At 31.1% G+C, this 18,621-nt stretch overlaps 1 protein-coding gene across 1 annotated transcript in view; it reads right to left on the reverse strand.

Moving 5' to 3' along the window:
• The window catches only part of LOC127716458 (uncharacterized), an 88,125-nt gene that overhangs the window by 12,314 nt on the left and 57,190 nt on the right, over positions 1-18,621 (reverse strand). The window contains exons 8-12 of the mRNA XM_052222674.1: positions 15,250-15,330; positions 8,260-8,325; positions 3,858-3,947; positions 3,170-3,241; positions 2,258-2,341 (exon numbers count right to left, since the gene is read on the reverse strand). Of these exons, the coding sequence (XP_052078634.1) occupies positions 2,258-2,341; positions 3,170-3,241; positions 3,858-3,947; positions 8,260-8,325; positions 15,250-15,330 (393 nt within the window). The remainder of the gene's footprint in view (positions 1-2,257; positions 2,342-3,169; positions 3,242-3,857; positions 3,948-8,259; positions 8,326-15,249; positions 15,331-18,621) is intronic.

The raw sequence follows: 18,621 nt of genomic DNA on the forward strand, positions 1-18,621 counted from the left end.
CATGTAGTCAGCACTTCTGTGCTGACATGAATTATCATTGATATGAACATAATTATAAATTAACTGTTTACAAAACTTTTGAATTTTTGAAATACTAAGGCTTTTCTAACTCAGGAATAGATTACCTTAGCTGTATTTGGCAAAACATATAGGAATTTTGGTCCTCAATGCTCTTCAACTTCGTACTTTATTTGGCCTTTTCAACTTTTTTGGATTCGAGCGTCACTGATGAGTCTTTTGTAGACGAAACGCGCGTCTGGCTTAAATACAAAATTTAATCCTGGTATCTATGATGAGTTTATTTTTAAACATCTGGTTATTTATAGAATAACTAATCAAAGAATTCAAATAGAGAAAAAATAGTCTACGAGTGACCGAACAATAAATCAATTCACGAATGCGCGTAGCGCATGCGTTTATTATCAGTGTTGTTCAATCACTAGTTGAATATCTTCGATATTTTAATTCTTCGATTAGATTTTCTTTTTTATTACATTGGCAAATGATTTTTTTATGATATTAAAGTAGAAAATGTATGGAGCTATATCCACGATATCCTTTTCTATACATTCAAATTTGGTTTGATGCGAAATCAGCTACAATGTCTTGATAACGCTTATTGTTGTATGACGTCAGAGGAGTGAAATAATCACGTTTATTTCAGATGTAAAAATTATCGGTTTTTATTTCACTGGGAAATCAATGTAGTTCATTGCAACCACTGTAATTTAAAGTTTTAATCAATTTCAGCATAGAATTTTGAAATCCAAATCTTTTTAAGCTGAAAACATAACATCCGATTTTAAAGAGTCAAATGCTTTTGAGAAGTCTAAAAATAGTACTGACCATTTATGATAATCGTTCTGCATAATCAATAATATCCTGGATTTGTCTTATGTTATAACGTTTATATATATGTTTGACATCACATTTTTGGTAAGTTATTCTTAATACGCAGAGCCAATGAATTTGCAATTATCAATATTTTTTCTAATCCTAAAACATTTTCTTTTTCTACTACTTCTACTAATTGTATTCTCCACCTTATTTGAGCCCCTTTTCTTTATATTTCATAAGATTATCTTAGTTTACATTCATTGAAAGTAGTATTATTCTTGAAAAAAAAATAATCTTTACAATTTCTGCTTATACTTTCATTTGATTTTTCAATCTTATTTTCAAAACATTTATTTCAATTGTATATTGTTTTGCTATTCTTTTACAGTACGCAACAGCATGTTCACATCAGCTTTGAACAGATCCTATCGATGGCCACTGCTATCAGTAAGTGCTTTTTTGTATTTCTGAATAAGGCCTTTTATTATATTTCTATTATATATCATGTATATTATCCAAAATACTGATATTATTTTACAAAAGCCTTTCCCTTTTGATTGTGATCCTCCTTTTAACTTTAGTGATAAAGCTTGGTGATTTGTGTGCGATAGAAGTACAGGTCTTATATCTGCTGAATATATTTGTGACCTATTTCTGTGCAAAAAAGAAAGTAATCAATGTGAGAAGATTCATTCATCTAATTTTCCGTCTCCATGTAAATTGTTAGTTTTGATACTATGTAGATCCATCCAAATGTCTATCAACTTATGTTTTTTTATTTAATTTTTTAGATTGTTGGTTTTTTTCTTTCTTTTTGTGCTACTTTTATCTGTCAAAATTAGATAGTGTATCATTTATATCTCCCCCAACTATGACCATACTGTTTTTCGTATCGTTTACTTAATTTTTCAATGACGATAGTAAATAAAAATACTAGAAAAGAATGAAATAATAAAAAGCGTTAGGCATTTTACGGAACACTCCCAATAACACTACGAGGGTCACGAATTCTAAACGCGTTTTGTACAATGTTGTATTCCTCTCGACATTCAGATGTTGTAATAAATGCATTGTCTTATTTTGGCCTGATAGGGATGACACAACCTTTATAACTGCATCTCATTTCTTTGTAATATTTACATTGCGAGCCTACTAAATATTGCTTATATCATTTATGAAGGCGTAATAATAAGTTACAAATGTCCATTTAACTTTACTATCCTTCCACTAGAAAATATGACGTGTAATAATGCTTTAACAATGTGTATGACAATGTATTGTGACTGTCGCTTTCTCAATCAGTGTTTATTTGATTTCGACAAAAACGCCAGTCTTAGGGATATATATTAATGAATATGAAATATTCTGAAACAATATCGCTTTAAATACCGTAATTGAAATATTTCTATGTTCAACTTACCTATAAACTGTGAAGCTCTTATTCTTGCTTCCGATATAAATTTGTCAACCCTTACTTGAGCAGATGGATCGCTCGGAGATAAATCTGCAGGTGCCATGACAAAAATGGTGAATATGAAATAATAAAGACGAAATATTTTATTTAAAGTAGAAAAAAACAAATGAAATTTAATAAGTCGTTCCCAATCACTTTAAAATAAAACATCAGCATAGAAACAAAGGATGTTATCGATATTGACATAATGATATATTATGTTATTGCTAATGCGTAAGCTATCCTGCGCAATGGCAATGTTAACAACAAATTTGTTAACGGACGGCTTCAATTAATGAAATAAACGTTTAATTAGCTTTATAAACATAAACAATGTTAACATTTGGTCCAAGTATGTTAAAATATATAAAATCCAAACGCTTCTTACAATCGCTTCTATTTCTTACTAGCAATAAAAAAAACTTTAACAAGGTACATTTTTATTACAGAGTCGTCGTCAGTTTCGCATGAATTACCATAAATACATATAATTTACAAAATATTAAAACACATCCTAGTACCAAAAGTTGAATTAGAAATATAAGTGAACGTTATACAGTGTTATATCAATAAATATGACACAGAAACAATGATGTAATACCATGCCGAACAATAAATATAAATAGGGAAACTCGACAGAACATCTTGAAATTGATATCAAACTATAGTTACTTGACTAGGTATTTGTATTACGTGCAAAATATGTTGTCTCTAAAAGCGCCATATTGCAAAATTGTAAAAGTAACACTTACTGAAATTTCGATTGCAAACTCCAAAAAGTAAAGCCTTCTCGCAAAATATACAATGAATAGTGACCTTTTAGAAACGTTTGGCGTACAAATGTCGGGACCTTTATAATAATTTGAATAGAACACTTACCCTCTTTTCTCTCGCCATCAGTGGCATTGTTCAAGGTCAAATAAAGATCCGATTTTTTCGGAGGGTTCTTGTCTGCTTGTCATATGAAATTAACATTAAAATATGTTTTTACCACTTAGTGAATGATTTCAACATATTTGAAGATATACATTAAAATTTCATTTGTCAATGTAGTCCTCAAAGTTGTAGACTTCATGTCCTGTAATTTTAATGAGATATCAAAATTGTTCTTGATATAATCAAAAGCACCAACAGTGTAAATATCAAAATAGAACAGCCAAAACAGCAAAGGTAAACTTTTCAGTTAATGATTTTTTTATCAAATATTTATGGTAAAATGAGCACAGAGATATTAAGCACTAATTGAAACATAAATGTATAATGATACTCGCTTCTGATACCGATTTACTAAATCATGGTGGTGATAATAACAATTATGTTTGATATTGGTTTTGTATACTTCTATAAAGGCGACAATGATTGTTCTTTTATGGGCTTTAAGGAAAATACTCTTTATATAATTGAACAGGGTATGATGCATGCATGTCAGTTAATGCCATACAACAAATATAGTTGACCTATTACTTATAGTTTAAGCAAAACAGACCAAAACACAAAAACTTAACACTGAGCAATGAACCGTGAAAATGATAAATATATGATGAGTATTTGAGAAGATTTAATTTACCTCTATGGTCTTTGTCTTTCTTCTTTTCCCGGTTTAGATGATGTTTTGATTTATTTGTTATCCGGGACTTTTCCCAAAGGTTAGTATCTACTTTCCCCCCAAGGGTGACTGGGGAATAGAAGTATGGTCACCATTGGTCTTCCTCCGACCGGCAGTAAAACCCGTGCTAAAGTGGGGCGTCCGTTTGGCTGTGCGGGATGTACAAATTTGCAGCCACGTCCGGTCAGAATGGGGACGTTAAATCCGATGCCTCGTGTAAAGAGAGTGCCACGCTCTTTGCACGTTAAGAACCCTTGCAACAACTCTTTGAGGGGTCCGTAGGTGACCTGTTGCAAGGCTAAATTTCTGTCCCTATCCAATATACCCTCATTTCCCGTGGTAGTCTAAATTTCTCCGACCTTAATCCCGGACGCCCCTATTACAGAACCTACCTATTGTATTTATTGTTAATTTGTTCTCGTCCTGAATATGCATGAAATATTTGCCACTGGACGTTAAGCAACCAACAATCAATCAATCAATAGTATCTACTTTTAATGGAAATGTGTCCTTTGTTATTTGTACATCGCCAGTGTATTGTATTGATTGTTACATGTATTGATTTGTATTATCTCCCTTACTCCATGTGATTATGATCATTCTTGGGTTATTTCCCTTTATTTTTTACCGCCTGACATGCATTATTAAATGTGTCTTCCTAACGATCATATGTGTTTGTTTTCTCTGCTTACTGGTGCATGATTGTGTAGATTGTGATAACATACTATAAGTAAATATCTTTTAAATTATTACATGAAAGACTGTGGGTGTTCATTGTTGTTCTATATTATAGAATTGCCAATTGTACATGAAATTTGTAGATTAAATTATGTAATAGTCAGTAAATACATAATCACTGGGGTAAATGTGATATCCGTAACTGCAGTTACGGATATCTAATGATGGTGAAATTGGTCAATATTTCTTTTGTCAATTCTGTAATATCTATGGATTATTCTTCGTTATTTCGTGTCTTTTTTAACATATTTCTAAATTTGAAATTGAAATACTAAGTGTTTGTTCATAGTTCAACCGCTAAATGGAGAAAACAGCCGTCCAAAATATCGCGATGATATGGGTAACTGAAGTAAATAAATTGTCAATGGTATACGTAACTAGAAATATTGATATCCGTAACTGATTTTATTTCTAAACAATGCATTCATGTTTTAAATGAAATTAATGTCTCCGGTTATAAAAATTGTAATAAATCGAAATCAGAATTGTTCTTGGAAATCTTTACAAATAGTATGTGAAAATATATTGATCAGGCTACCAATTTTGTATTTCTATATAGTCAGCAACATGCACAGTGAGCTAGAGGAAGGAAATTGGGCAGCTTTTTGCAGATGAAATATGGGTAGCAATCAAGACAAACATATCGCTTATAACAACAAAAGAAAATGAATAGATACCAAGTAAAATTGAAAACGGACAGTCCTTTAGCAAATGGCAAAATCTAAATCTCAAACACATCAAACGAATAGATAACAACTGTCATATTCTTGACTTGGTTCAAGCATTTCCTTATCAGGAAAATGGTAGATTAAATCTTGTTTTATAGCTAGCTTAACCTTTAACTTGTATGGCAGAATTTCATTATATCAACAAAAATTTATGAGCAAAACAAACAGACATGATAGGTAAATATGTCAAAATTTGGGGTACAACAGTCAACCTTGTTTTATAATCTAAATCACTATAATACAAAATTTGAAACTAACTCAACAAAGAAAAAACAAAATGGCATATAGACGGAAAGTGTCACTTTTGTAATGAAAAAGAATCACTATTTCATCTTTTTATATATTGTAAACTGGTGGAAGACGTTTGGCGGAAAATTTTTGAAAAAATATGGGAATTTTGTTCAAAATTGAGTATCGAAAAATCACAAAAATCGTAAAAGAGTACCGTTTTGGGTGTCATAAATGCAGGTACTTGTTATTTTCAAATTATAGATACGGTGCTTCTTATCATGAAATGGGTTATTTGGAAAACTAGAAACATCGTAATTTATCAAAAGAAAGGGATATTTGAATCGAGGATTTTGAATATAATAAAACATGAAATGCAATTTTTGTTCAAATCACTTAAATCAAATACGAAAAATTAAGCCTTTTCTATAATGTGTGAGACTTTTTGTATATAACTATATATATTTGCGTGGTCAGGCCAGTGTAATAGTCTCTTCAATACTGAATAGATTATCATATACATTGCACTCAACTTCCTTTATGTACTATGCACTTTCTATTGTGTATGTAAATTATGTCTATTATGTACTGGTAACAAGGACATGGTGTATAATAAGCAAATATTTACTCACCATATCTTTGAAATAAATCCATTTTGGGAAACAAAATAATAAATCAAACTTTTATGAATGAATTACACATTTCCTTTCAAATGATTGTTAACGAGTAGCACGTGGCAAAAGATCACTCGACCAGAAATTGAATGTAATAGAAATTAATATAACAAAAGAATGGAGTGAAGTGCTATAAAACTGAAACTGATTGATAAATACAGGCAGCTCTTGTGAGAAAAAGATATATACAGATAGAATGAATACTTTATTCAAATGATTAGAAATGGTGAGATGTATAAATATATAGATAGAGGATAATTACATGAACATTTGTACATAGATAGATGTTAATAAGTTATAAAGGGAGTTTTTTTTCCCTCATTTGCTTTTTCATTTTACGAATGAGACTGTAAAAATTCGATCCCTTAGTTGCTTTCCTGGGCAATTTAGGGTTGATGTAATAGGTGATAACTAATAAAATATGTTTAAAATAAAAACAAATAAATAAAAAAAAAAAAAATTGGGTACAACAGTAAACATTGTTTTATAATCTTAATCACTATAAAACAAAATTAAAAACTCTCTCAACAAAGAAAAAACAAAATGGCATATAGACACGTTATAGATAAAGTTCATGAGCGAAAATTGAAGGTAAGAGTACGAATTGAACACAGCAACATTACACAACGGCAAGATGTATAAATACCGAGCCACGCCAAAAATTACCCCAAATCAACCAACCAATAACATAGAGTAAAGGTTAACAATTTACAAAGACCAATAAAAATAGCATTATAACACGCATTTTAGAAGGTAAGCAACGTCAGTACCAAGAATCTGAATTTCAATAACCCCAAGGGCAGTCCAATTTTTTCCGACCTTCATCCCGGTCTGCATTTATTGTAAGACCTACCAATTGTATCTATTTTTAACTTGTTCTCGTCCTGAACATATATAAAAAAGAAGATGTGGTATTAGTGCCAATGAGAAAACTCTCCACAAGAGACCAAATGACACTGAAATTAACATGTAATTGTTACAATGGATTAAGAGTGAAGACATCATAGACAGTGGCATTTTCTGATTTTGTAATAATATTGTAGGCATACATTTTTTTTCAATTTCCGAAAATTTCTTTTCTTTTGACGAATTTATGACAGTATTATTTTCGAAAAAATGTTCGTCTGATCTATTATCTTCGAGGATAATAAATGAGGCACAAACAACGAAACTCAGCAGTTACGGATATACTTTTCTAAACGTGCATTACAGTTACGGATATCAGTCTATACAGTTACCCATATCCTCGCGTTTTTTTGGGGCGGCTGATGTCAACTTTAGCGGTTGAAGTATAAAAAAAAAACTTTGTATTTTTAGTTTCATACTAAGTAATATGTTAAAACAGACACGAAATACCGAAAAATGATACAGAAATATTACAGAATTGACAAAAGAAATATTGACCAGATACATCGTCCGCCATCCTTGGATATACGTAACTGCAGTTACGGATATAACATTTACCCCGGTGATAATGCAAAAAGCTTAAATCAAGGATAAATATTTCATCTAGGTCATATACTTCTTTTGATGATAAATTTAATCGTCAAAGACCCTAAAGAAACTGATCATTTACAAAACTGTCCCTGGCACTTACTCTAAAAAACATAATAAAGTTGCATGTTCAAAAGCGGCCATGATAATAGAAATTTTTATATTCGGTTGATTATACTCGAACATTATAGATAGAAGGCAGTAGGGGTAATGTTAGAAAGAATATGTTATTTTTTAATTGTACATCGGATTACTGTAATTAATCTATTTAAGTGGAAATATATAAACATTTCCATTTTTGTTTCGTGTAAATGAGGGGGGAAAAATTCCCAGCTATTGCCTACCGTTTTAACATTTCGAAAACAATTGGGTAATCAGTAGTTGCTTGCAAATCTATAAATGTTAGCGTTTGAACTATTCATTTTGCCTCTACAATGTGAGGCATTTAGTGTTATTGTCATTTTGTTTCCATACGTCTTCTGAAATAGTAGTAAAACAAACCTGTTTTAATCGTCGCCTCACTGTCACTTGGGGTATTTTGAGATTCGTCCAATTCTATTTTCTGCTCTGCAAAAAAAAAAAAAAAAAAAAAACCAGACCAACAATAATTTTCCGATCTATCATAAGTATATACAAACGAAAATTCAGAGAGATCATAAGATTTAATATTGATGTTGAAACTTCCATATGTTTTTTATTATAGTTAGCCAAATAACATCTTTATTAAAAAAAGAACGCAGTTCTGATTAAATGTGTATTTACGTTCATTAATTAAAGATTATGTAAGTGATAATCTCCTTGCAGTTGCCATTTGTTAATTTATCTCTTATTCTTGACTTATTTGTTGATGTTTGCAAATTGTTTAACTCCAGTGTTTTGATAGTCTACTTTATCTGACATATCAGGTTTGTCAATTTTGAGGTCACTCATCCCCAACACCGTATAAAGTAATCAGAAAGTTAGTTTTTAAATAGCAGCTGAAATTTTGTATGGGAAATGGATATACATGTTTATTTTTGAAAAATTTTATATTCATTTATTGACCCGCTGTCCATCTACCCCTCCGATATTGTTAATTGTGGTTTGGTACCATGCTATGAGGGCAATGTAAGAATGGATTTTACCCATTCTTTAGTTGTCAAAAAATAATTACCTGAGTTCTCAGTCAGCCCTGAATACAATGGGTAACTAGGCATTTTGCTATTAAGTTCACATCGTTTGAGTTTTCATTCAGTACTCTACGAGTAATATTTCTGTTACAATTATACTTAAGCGGCACGTAACTTTATTTGAAGTCACAGTAATACATCTACACTCTGTGGTCTATTGCAGTTGCAGTGATAGATACTCGAATTATGTGAATTCAGTTTCTTTGTTGAGATATGTATGTATGTTATTTGTTTTTTCAAATATATATCAATCTAAGCATGTAGCCCGTAATGTCATTTTTTATTATTTTTTTATTTGTATTTATTGTGGGGTTTTTTTTTTGTGTTTTGTGTGTGTATATATATATATATTAAATATTTCTTCATTCATTGATTTATTTTGATTTTTTTTTACTTTGGGTAACCTCATTGTAATTACTTCATCAGTCGTTCTGGGTCTGTTTACATAACAGGTTTAATTAATAGAAAAGACAAGACAATATCTTATTTAAATCTCACCTCTTCATTTTATAAAACATACACATAGTTAATAAAACAATATCATGAAACATACAAGAGCCATTCTAAGAAGAGTTATGAGAGACTATCTAAAATGTATTTACACTATTTACACTAAAATTAGCAATATAAAATACATCTTGTTTTCAATAATATGCAGATTTTGGCAGTATAAAAGTACATATTTTCACCTGTGAATAAAGATATAATTTATCGTCATCAGACAGATGCAAAATATTAACATTAAATAGAGATGCTTGATAAAACAAATAACAACGCAAATCTACATACACTGGACAATCATTTATACATGTTTTTCATCTTCAACTAAAATACTTTCATTACAATTGCTGTTATAACAAATTCTGTTTTCAACTAAAAGACCTTCATATCTTCAAGTCTCAATTTTCAAAGGAGCAGTACCACTTTTAAATTTGGCAAATGCACTCCTATATTACCAGGTATGTCTTTTAATAAATAATTTTCTTCACTAAATTCATTTATGAACAGTCTGTAAGTACGTAGTTTGCTACGTTCGTTTGACATTAAATCATTATACCATTTATCTTTAAATCTAGTAAAACAGATATTCTCAATATCTTTTTTAACATGTTTATCAATAATTAAATCAGTTTTACAAAAATGTTCCATATCAACTTTTTTAACCTTTGAGTGTACTCTGAAATTCTAATTTTTCAGTTCATTATTACATATATTATTTGCCCATATACAAACTTTTTTATTTATTCTATTATTACACATTTTTTTAAATCTACTATATGTTCTAAAAATACATGTCCACTGTTTTACAATACATGGCATCCAACCCATATCACCATATAGGGCTAAATTATGTGTGTACTTTCCAACATTCCTAAATAACGCATTGCCCTGTTTTTTACATTAATGCCAAAGTATTCTTTACTTCCCATATGGCAGCAACATTTTCAATAACAAACATAACAAGAGTGTCGAAAAGCTAAGTAAAAGTAGAATACTCAAAACCACCATTTGCTTTGCATTTAGAAATATGTCAGCCTTATAATCTGCTGGCTTATTTTGCTACAATTTTCGCTATCTTATTATAATTCAAAAACTCATTTATTGATAAGCCAAGATACATATATTTTGATACAATATCTTACTGGTTTCCTTTCATCATGAATTCAATTTTTTTTTGTCACAGATTGTGTTCTAAAATAAACATTTTTTGACTTGTCAATATTTACAACTAAGTCATTTATATTAAACCATATACATAAAACATCTAATATTCCTTGAAGGTCATTTTCATTTTCGGCTAATAATACTAATAATATACAAATCTTTTCACCATTTACATTTATACCAATATCTAATCTCTGAAAGTTATCAGTTAAGTTATTTATGAAAATATTAAATAAAAACGGCGCAAATATACAGCTTGTTTTAGGCCAGAAATTAATCCAAACTAATCAGTCAAATTACCATTTATCTTGACACAAGATTTAACATTATAATATAAGGAATGTAAAGCATTTATCATTTGGGTACCTAAACCTAACGATTCTAATTTACAAAACAACAAATTACGATTAACCCAGATATGTGCTTTTTCTAAAACCTTTAAATGCACAGAAATTTGAAAGTTTACAAACTTTTCTCGATTCAATAATAGTAGTTAAAGATGATAGATGGTCTATGGTACTACGAGTCTTTTAGAAACCATACTGTTCGTCGTTGATTAATTCAAGATCGGTAAGTTTTCCTGTCAGACGAGCATTTCAGACGCCACAGTATAGTTTATATGCCACTGGTGCTAGACTTATCCCTCAATAGGACATCGGATCTCTGGGATCTGACGTGGATGACTTGGGGATTGGTGTAATGGTACATTTATTCCACATAGCTGGCACTTTACCGGGGTTATAACATATATTTAAAAGACTGGTAAGCGCATTTAATGATGTAGGATTTTTATATAATTCAACTGGAATATCACCAACGCCCATCGATTTGCCACATTTTGATATTTTTACTACTATACATTATACACTTTGCTAGTGTTAATTTCACCATCTAAAATTTCATCACAAATAATATCCCTATTACAATTTTCTATTTCATTACTATAGCTAGTATCGCTATTTTTATTTAACATTTCCTCAAAATCACATTTCCATTTATTATTAACTATATTTTTATCATTACAAATTGATCCATCATTTAATTTAATTTCCATTGGAATAGTATCCCTACTCTGATCTTGCCAATGTTCCGTCAAAATTCCTTTGTGTTGAATGCCAGTATTGACGTTTTGATCTTTGGACCCTCGGTCAAACAGTTTTCGTTTTTGAACAAATATTTGACGAAGTTCCCTTTTCTTACTACTTAGACGACATTTATTCAAATTTTTCTCCGCATTACAAACACCATTCCACAACATAGTAAGCTCGTCAATCTACCACGATTTTTTACATTTTCTAGCTTTAATGTGAAACGCATTACTGATACGAATTTCTTTACTTGGTAACTTTTCGGACATTTCGGTTTTCAATACAGATACAAAATTTTCATACATTTTATCGATATTTTGTTGTGAATCTTCAAAGTGTTCTAATTGCAATATCACACGATTAATTTCTGTTACAACAGACTCTTCACGAGCAATTCTTCCGGTATACTTTTAGTATCATATTTGATTTTCATAGCATTTTGATTTTTTTCATTATTTTTACTGACTTGGTGTTTAACTGCTAAATGTAGTAGCATATTCCATGTCAATAGTGAATGTTCAGGAACTTTTTTACGAAGATCATATCTACCGGGTTCGCCAAGACTTTGAATTATAGTAGTAGCTCTTGTTACGCTTAAGAAGTTAAATGAATCCAACATCTCGTATGGTAAAATACAGTAGTCTACTACACTGGAACCGTGTATTAAGACAAATGTAAAGTCGTAATTGATAGCTTTCCGACCATTAAGTATACAACAGTTAACATCAATTAGAAAGTCACAAAAAATGTTCCCATATCCGTTTATCTCAAATAGACTATATCACGCTCTGGTAAGCAATCTATTCCTTCGATTGAATCTGAAAAATCAGAACAACGGCTGTTAAAATCACCACACAGGTAGAACAAATTACTTAGTGCGATTGTGTATATATGTGTCATTAATGTTTCCATGAATTCGTGCACATTGACTGCTCTAGTTGAGTTTTCTGGTGGCAGGTAGACGACATTAAACGTAAAACATATTGGCATTACAACTTTTATCTTTAAACTGCACTCTTATATGGATATTCCTTCGGTTATGGCCATACCAGCAGTAACCATTCACGTTTACAGAATTAGAACCCATCAGTTGTGTTTCGGCAATACCAAGTATATGTAGATTGAGTTCCTTAATACAACAATAATACTTGTCGCTATTTACATTAAAGTTCCATCCGATAATGTTCCAAAATCCGCATTCTACATAATGACCGCCACGCCCACTTTTGTAGTGTTTCTCTAATCGATTTCCACCTCGGACACTGTGATATCCCTGTGTATTGTAATTTCGATTTTCATATTCTTCATCCATTGGTAGGTGATCCCTTGGTAGGTGATCCCTTTTTTTTTTTGTTTTTCAATACGACGTGCGTTACTGTCGATTCTGGGTTCACGAAATCTTGACTCTCGAGTTCGGACTCTGCCTTCTTTTATTTTCAGTCTTTTTTCACCAATTGCGTTCACAATATTCTTTAAGTTGTTATTCAGAATCCGTAGCGACTTCGACAAATCATTTTCAATGAATATATCTTTAAAGTTTCAAGAATCCTTCAAATCGCGCTTTTTATTCATGACTTTTTTTCGTCGTTTATCGATTTGTAACTGCAACTTCTTCTTCGTATTTCCCTTCTTTGTAACTCTTCTTACGTCTGCAGATACCTCTTTAACGTCTCTTAAATGGAGACTATCTCTAATCAGAGCGTTCACCTTGTTTAACACATTATCTCCGTTTGACTCGGGCATATTCCTAACAATAACCCGTATACCCTCGACTGTATTTGGTTGCTGTTTCGCCAACTTTGCATAGGTCTTTTCTATATTTTCAACTTTGTCAGACACAGTTTTTAATTCCTTTTGGAACTGATGTTTTACTTTTTGCATTTCTATTGAAATATTACTATCAATCAATTTCGCTATTGTATTCGGGATTGTTTTCTCAAGAAAGATTCTTTGAGTAATCATCTGACAAAAACTGTTAATAGATCCTATTAAACCAACAACTAGCGACTTTAATTCACTAAATTCACTCGAGGTATGTTCATTGATACACATATAATTATCTTTACACTGTGTAGACTGTGTTAAGCATATAATATCTTCATGTTCATCATTAACTAAAAATTTCTACTTTTTCGATGTCCCATCAACAGACTCGTTTGATAATCATCTTTTATTTCGTGATGGTGTTTAATCAGACGTACTATTAAAGTTACTTACAGGTTTTTCTGAATGAATTTCTGCTGTAGTAGTCACTTTACTCACATGAACGGGTGTTAATACCGACTGCACGTATGTATCTGTCAATTGAGGATTGAGGTGATCAAAACTTGAAATGTTCAAATGCTCAATCTGTCCCGTGAAATAAACTCAAAATTGTTCCTCACGTCAAAAGTGTGCTCTAAAGCTTGCAGATAATATATTCCCATGATTCAAATAAATTTTTAAATGCACTAAAATCAGATGTATTTCGCAACAAACAATAAACACTTTTGAATGTTTTGGCGCATGCGTATTATTTCGCGGAGATGCTTCTAACACCCATTAAATTTAAAGCAGCTTGGGGACGGTCATCGTCCGTTCATATTTTTGCTTGAAAGAAACACGACACATTGATGCACTACATAACTGCGGTTCAATCAAACTTACATTTACAGTGCCAATGGATCTGCAACAAATGCACAAACGTCTCTTCAGTGACGTTTGAGTCCAAACAAGTAGGAAATTGAACATTGAAAAGCTTATAAAACAGAAAAAGAAAAGAATGTGTCCAAAGCAAGATAGCAATTTTGTAAATGTTGTTTTTTTAATGTGTATCTTAGTTAAATACCAATGTGACTATGTCCTGAATCTTTTTAATTATCCCTTCACTAATGAACTCATCAGTACCAGACTAACAATTTGGTACACTATGCAAGCGTTGCGTTTATAAAAGACCAATGAAAATCGAATCAAAATAGTTGGAAGGCCAAATTAATAACAAAGTTGAAGAGAATTAAGATTCCAAAATTCCGAAGTTTAGCCAAATATACCTAAGTTAACATATGCCTTTGGTACACCATCTTTAGTAATTATACCATAAAATCCGTCTGATCGTATGGCGTATAACAAAACAAAACTTGCTCCAACAGGAAGAAAAATGAAATTTACATCACATAAACTTAACGGTCACCATCACAAATTAGTTACAAAACGACATGTTTGCGTCTCAGCAATACGTCACATGTTTTTGTAGTCTTCAATCAATCTTAAGATACACGAATAGACCTCAAATCTGTAATTGTTTCCTACTATCGACTATGCCATTTGACTGTATTTGTATGTACATGGCAAGTGATGCATTTTATGAAGAGATGCCTACCCTGTTCAAAAAAAGGTCCCACTTCTTCTGGAGTTCAAACAATTCCATTAGTGTTTGCTTGGTTTTTCTTTTTCTTACTTGATATGAAAATCGTTATACTATTGGGGACATGTTTGCATGTATTTCAATAGCAATATTAGCGTATATAAACCACTCGCGGAAATTTCATATTGTACAGTATATTTCTTTCATAATATGTTTTGCAACCTACCATGTCCTGAAGTGTGACGATTTGCATCTTTTCCTTCTATTATTTTTTTAGATGTTTGTTTCGTTTTAATTTTTGGTCGCCCTTAAAAATATGTATTCATATATATATTATTTATATTATATATATAAAAGTCGACAGATTAGCGCAATGGTACAAGCTGGTGATATACGATGATTATGTTAAATAATCGCGATGACAAATATTTGGTCTGAAGAACTAGCCATCTTCGGTATAAATTATTTTAACAAGTGTTCAAATTATTGACACTGACGAGGCTATTATACCTTTAAATGTCTTTAAAGCAATGTTTCTGCTTCGTCTTTAAGAAATAGGGAATTTTTCGTAGCTTTCCTTATAATCCCTATTTAACCAGTAATTATCTGAAACCGACATGTTGATCAGAACAGCACTCGACATGCTTCAAAGACTGATAATTTAATTATTTAGTGATATCCGTCTTTGAGAAAATTTTCATACTACTCCACACCGGTTAATTCAGTACTGTTCAGACAATTACGATTTTATATCTTTTCAGGGTTATGTATAAATCTGTTAGGAGTCTTGATTGATCTTTCAACATTATACTGAATTTCCTGAAAGCGAATGAACAGCGTTGAGTGTAAGCGAATTGTCTGAATAATACTGACTTGCGTATAGGATAAGTTAGAAAGTTGACAGAAAGACTGAAGTGACAAAATAGCTTATTGTTCAGATTTATTTAGATAATGTAAAGATCAAATGAGCATTTCGGACTTAATTGTATGCAACTTATACATACACGGACTATTTCTTACGAAAACTTACGGATCGTAAACTTGTAGTAAACCGCAAGCATCCGTAAATAACTCGCCACAACTCGTTGTTTCACACAAACACTTTAAACGCATACATATCTCGCATCAACATGTAATCACCATTAAACTTAATACGGATTATGTACTGATGTTTAAGAGCAATTACGTGTTGTTTAAGTTCCATTCGGGTGGAATAACGATGGCTTTAAGAATTGTAACGAGTTATAACGAGCACTTTATTATGATTACTTTACGAGTTGATACGTATACTTACGTTTTGTTTACGATTATCACAACCTCACGGTATCTCTGAGATATCGCCACAAAAAAGATTTAACACCACATTTTATAGCTAGCTAATCTTCCGACTTATATGCCAATTCTGTATAGTTTAATTATATAAACAAAATTGGGTAAGCAATTCAAATGGACAAAATTGTTTAACATGGCAGTAGTTAGGATCTAGCAGCCACACCTGTGTAAACATAGATCTAAGACACACAAACAGAATAGACTTAATCCTTTAAACAAACATATATACGACTAAATTTAACCAAGGCGTCAACAGAAAACAGTTTTTGTAGTTGATAATACAAATAGCATAGTATACATACGGACATAATATACGCTTTTCCGTGCTTCTATAAATTATCATGTTACGGAAATTATTGCAATGCATGTATTTACACTTCACTGCGTCCTTTTGTTCGAGTTTGTTTAAACATTTATGACATATAATTATAAAAAAAATCATATAATGGACAAACATTTCAATGAAAACATTAACTGCAAATTAACAGATTAACTTTCGTGTTGGTATTGCCAAGCTTCGTCAAATGGTAGGTTGATAAAGATCAAAATACACATGTGACTTACATTTTTTTACAAACTCTGAATTATATTTCGGGAATGGAGAGTTTTTTGCTATAGTTCATTTACATTCATCCGGACATTTCGCCCAGATATTGCCATGGGCTCTTTCTTAAAAAGTTATTACCCATGGAAATAATTCTAAAGGACGTAACGCGATACTGAATTAGTTTAAAAACTTACATAAACGGCTGATACTGGATTTTTTGGTTTAATTGTGATCGCAGTTATACAATGAACACCAAAAATCTACTTTTTAATAATTTGGAAGCCGTTATTCAATTGTATAATATAGTGTATCGATTTCTCAAACATTCAACAATATTATCCACAAATTCGTTTTCCGATGCAAATATTTGCTAAATTTCTGTCACGGATACGGTATCCGAGGGGAAAAAGATACACTATTTTCCATTGAATGCCCTTCCTTTTCTGTGCATCTACAAAGTTTCAGATGCGATAACTCTTTTGAATTCCTTTATAGTATTGAACACATTATCTTTATTCAATATGACAGTAGAGAAAAATATATTTCACTTGAGATTTGCTTTTCATTTTACCGTTTAAGATATGAATTCCTTGAAATTTAAATGTGTTGTATTTTGATTTTGTACAGGAGAAGTCGTTTTATTGGAGTATAGATAACGTTTGAATAAGGCTTCTGTTAAATATAGAGAGGCGTTTTACTAAATTTTAAACATAATCAGATAGCATTTTCGATTTCCTTCACTGTTGTTATGTGTCTAATGGCAAGTAAAACAATTATATCGGCATTGAAATTGACGGCGTTAATCTTGAAATGTTTAAATGAAATCAAAAATTGGTTTTCGAGTTAAGTTAGAAAACAAAAACGAATTCTGAAATGTTTTAATCACGCGGTTTCTTTTTAAATTTTGCATCCTTTCTGAAAATATGAAAAAATGAAAAGTATTTTTAGTTTGGTTGTAAGTTGTAGATTTTTCTAAAATATGCATAACATTTTTTTTTCGTTGTTCGTTGTTATGAGCAAAGGGAAAAAGGTCGGGTTAAGAATAGAACACATTTATCTTGTTTGAATTTTTTCGATAAAGAATAATTTATTTAGAACGGTTTGAACTATAGAATCATTAATTGTTTCAGGTATGAGTTATAATCGACCACACCTTTATTAGTTTAATTACCTAGAGTGTTAAATACCTGGAAATGTATTTTAGTTGTGCCATTTCATTTTATCAATGATTCTACATCCAAGAAAACCATAACAAAATGAAATAAAATTCTTAAAATGTAATAATCTGAAGATAAGTGTTTTTTTTATATTTAAAGTTATATGAAACTTCAAATAAAATTATTTATATCTAAATGGCTAGCTTTTATTAGATAACTTATGTTTATATAGTTTTTTTGAATAAAATTCTTCAATTTGTCTAAATTTAGAAGGCAGTAACTTTTTTTAATTGTTGGCTTGGCAAGTGCAAAGGGGAAAACCAAATTGGCAGAGAGAGTCAAAAAACGTAAACATCGCTCCGTCATCGAAATAAACTATATCGTATTGTACATGTTATACATGTGCTTACGTCAATATCCATGCTTAATTCTTTGTTGATTGTTTATAAAGGTGACACTCGGTAAACTTCGGCTTCAAAACACGACAATTATTTAGCTGCCATATTTTCATATCAACACCGACCGAATGAAATATTTTTTAATGTTTATACGATACGGATGC

The sequence above is a fragment of the Mytilus californianus genome, unplaced genomic scaffold, assembly GCF_021869535.1.
Source record: "Mytilus californianus isolate M0D057914Y unplaced genomic scaffold, xbMytCali1.0.p SCAF_9, whole genome shotgun sequence".
NCBI classification, from domain to species: domain Eukaryota; kingdom Metazoa; phylum Mollusca; class Bivalvia; order Mytilida; family Mytilidae; genus Mytilus; species Mytilus californianus.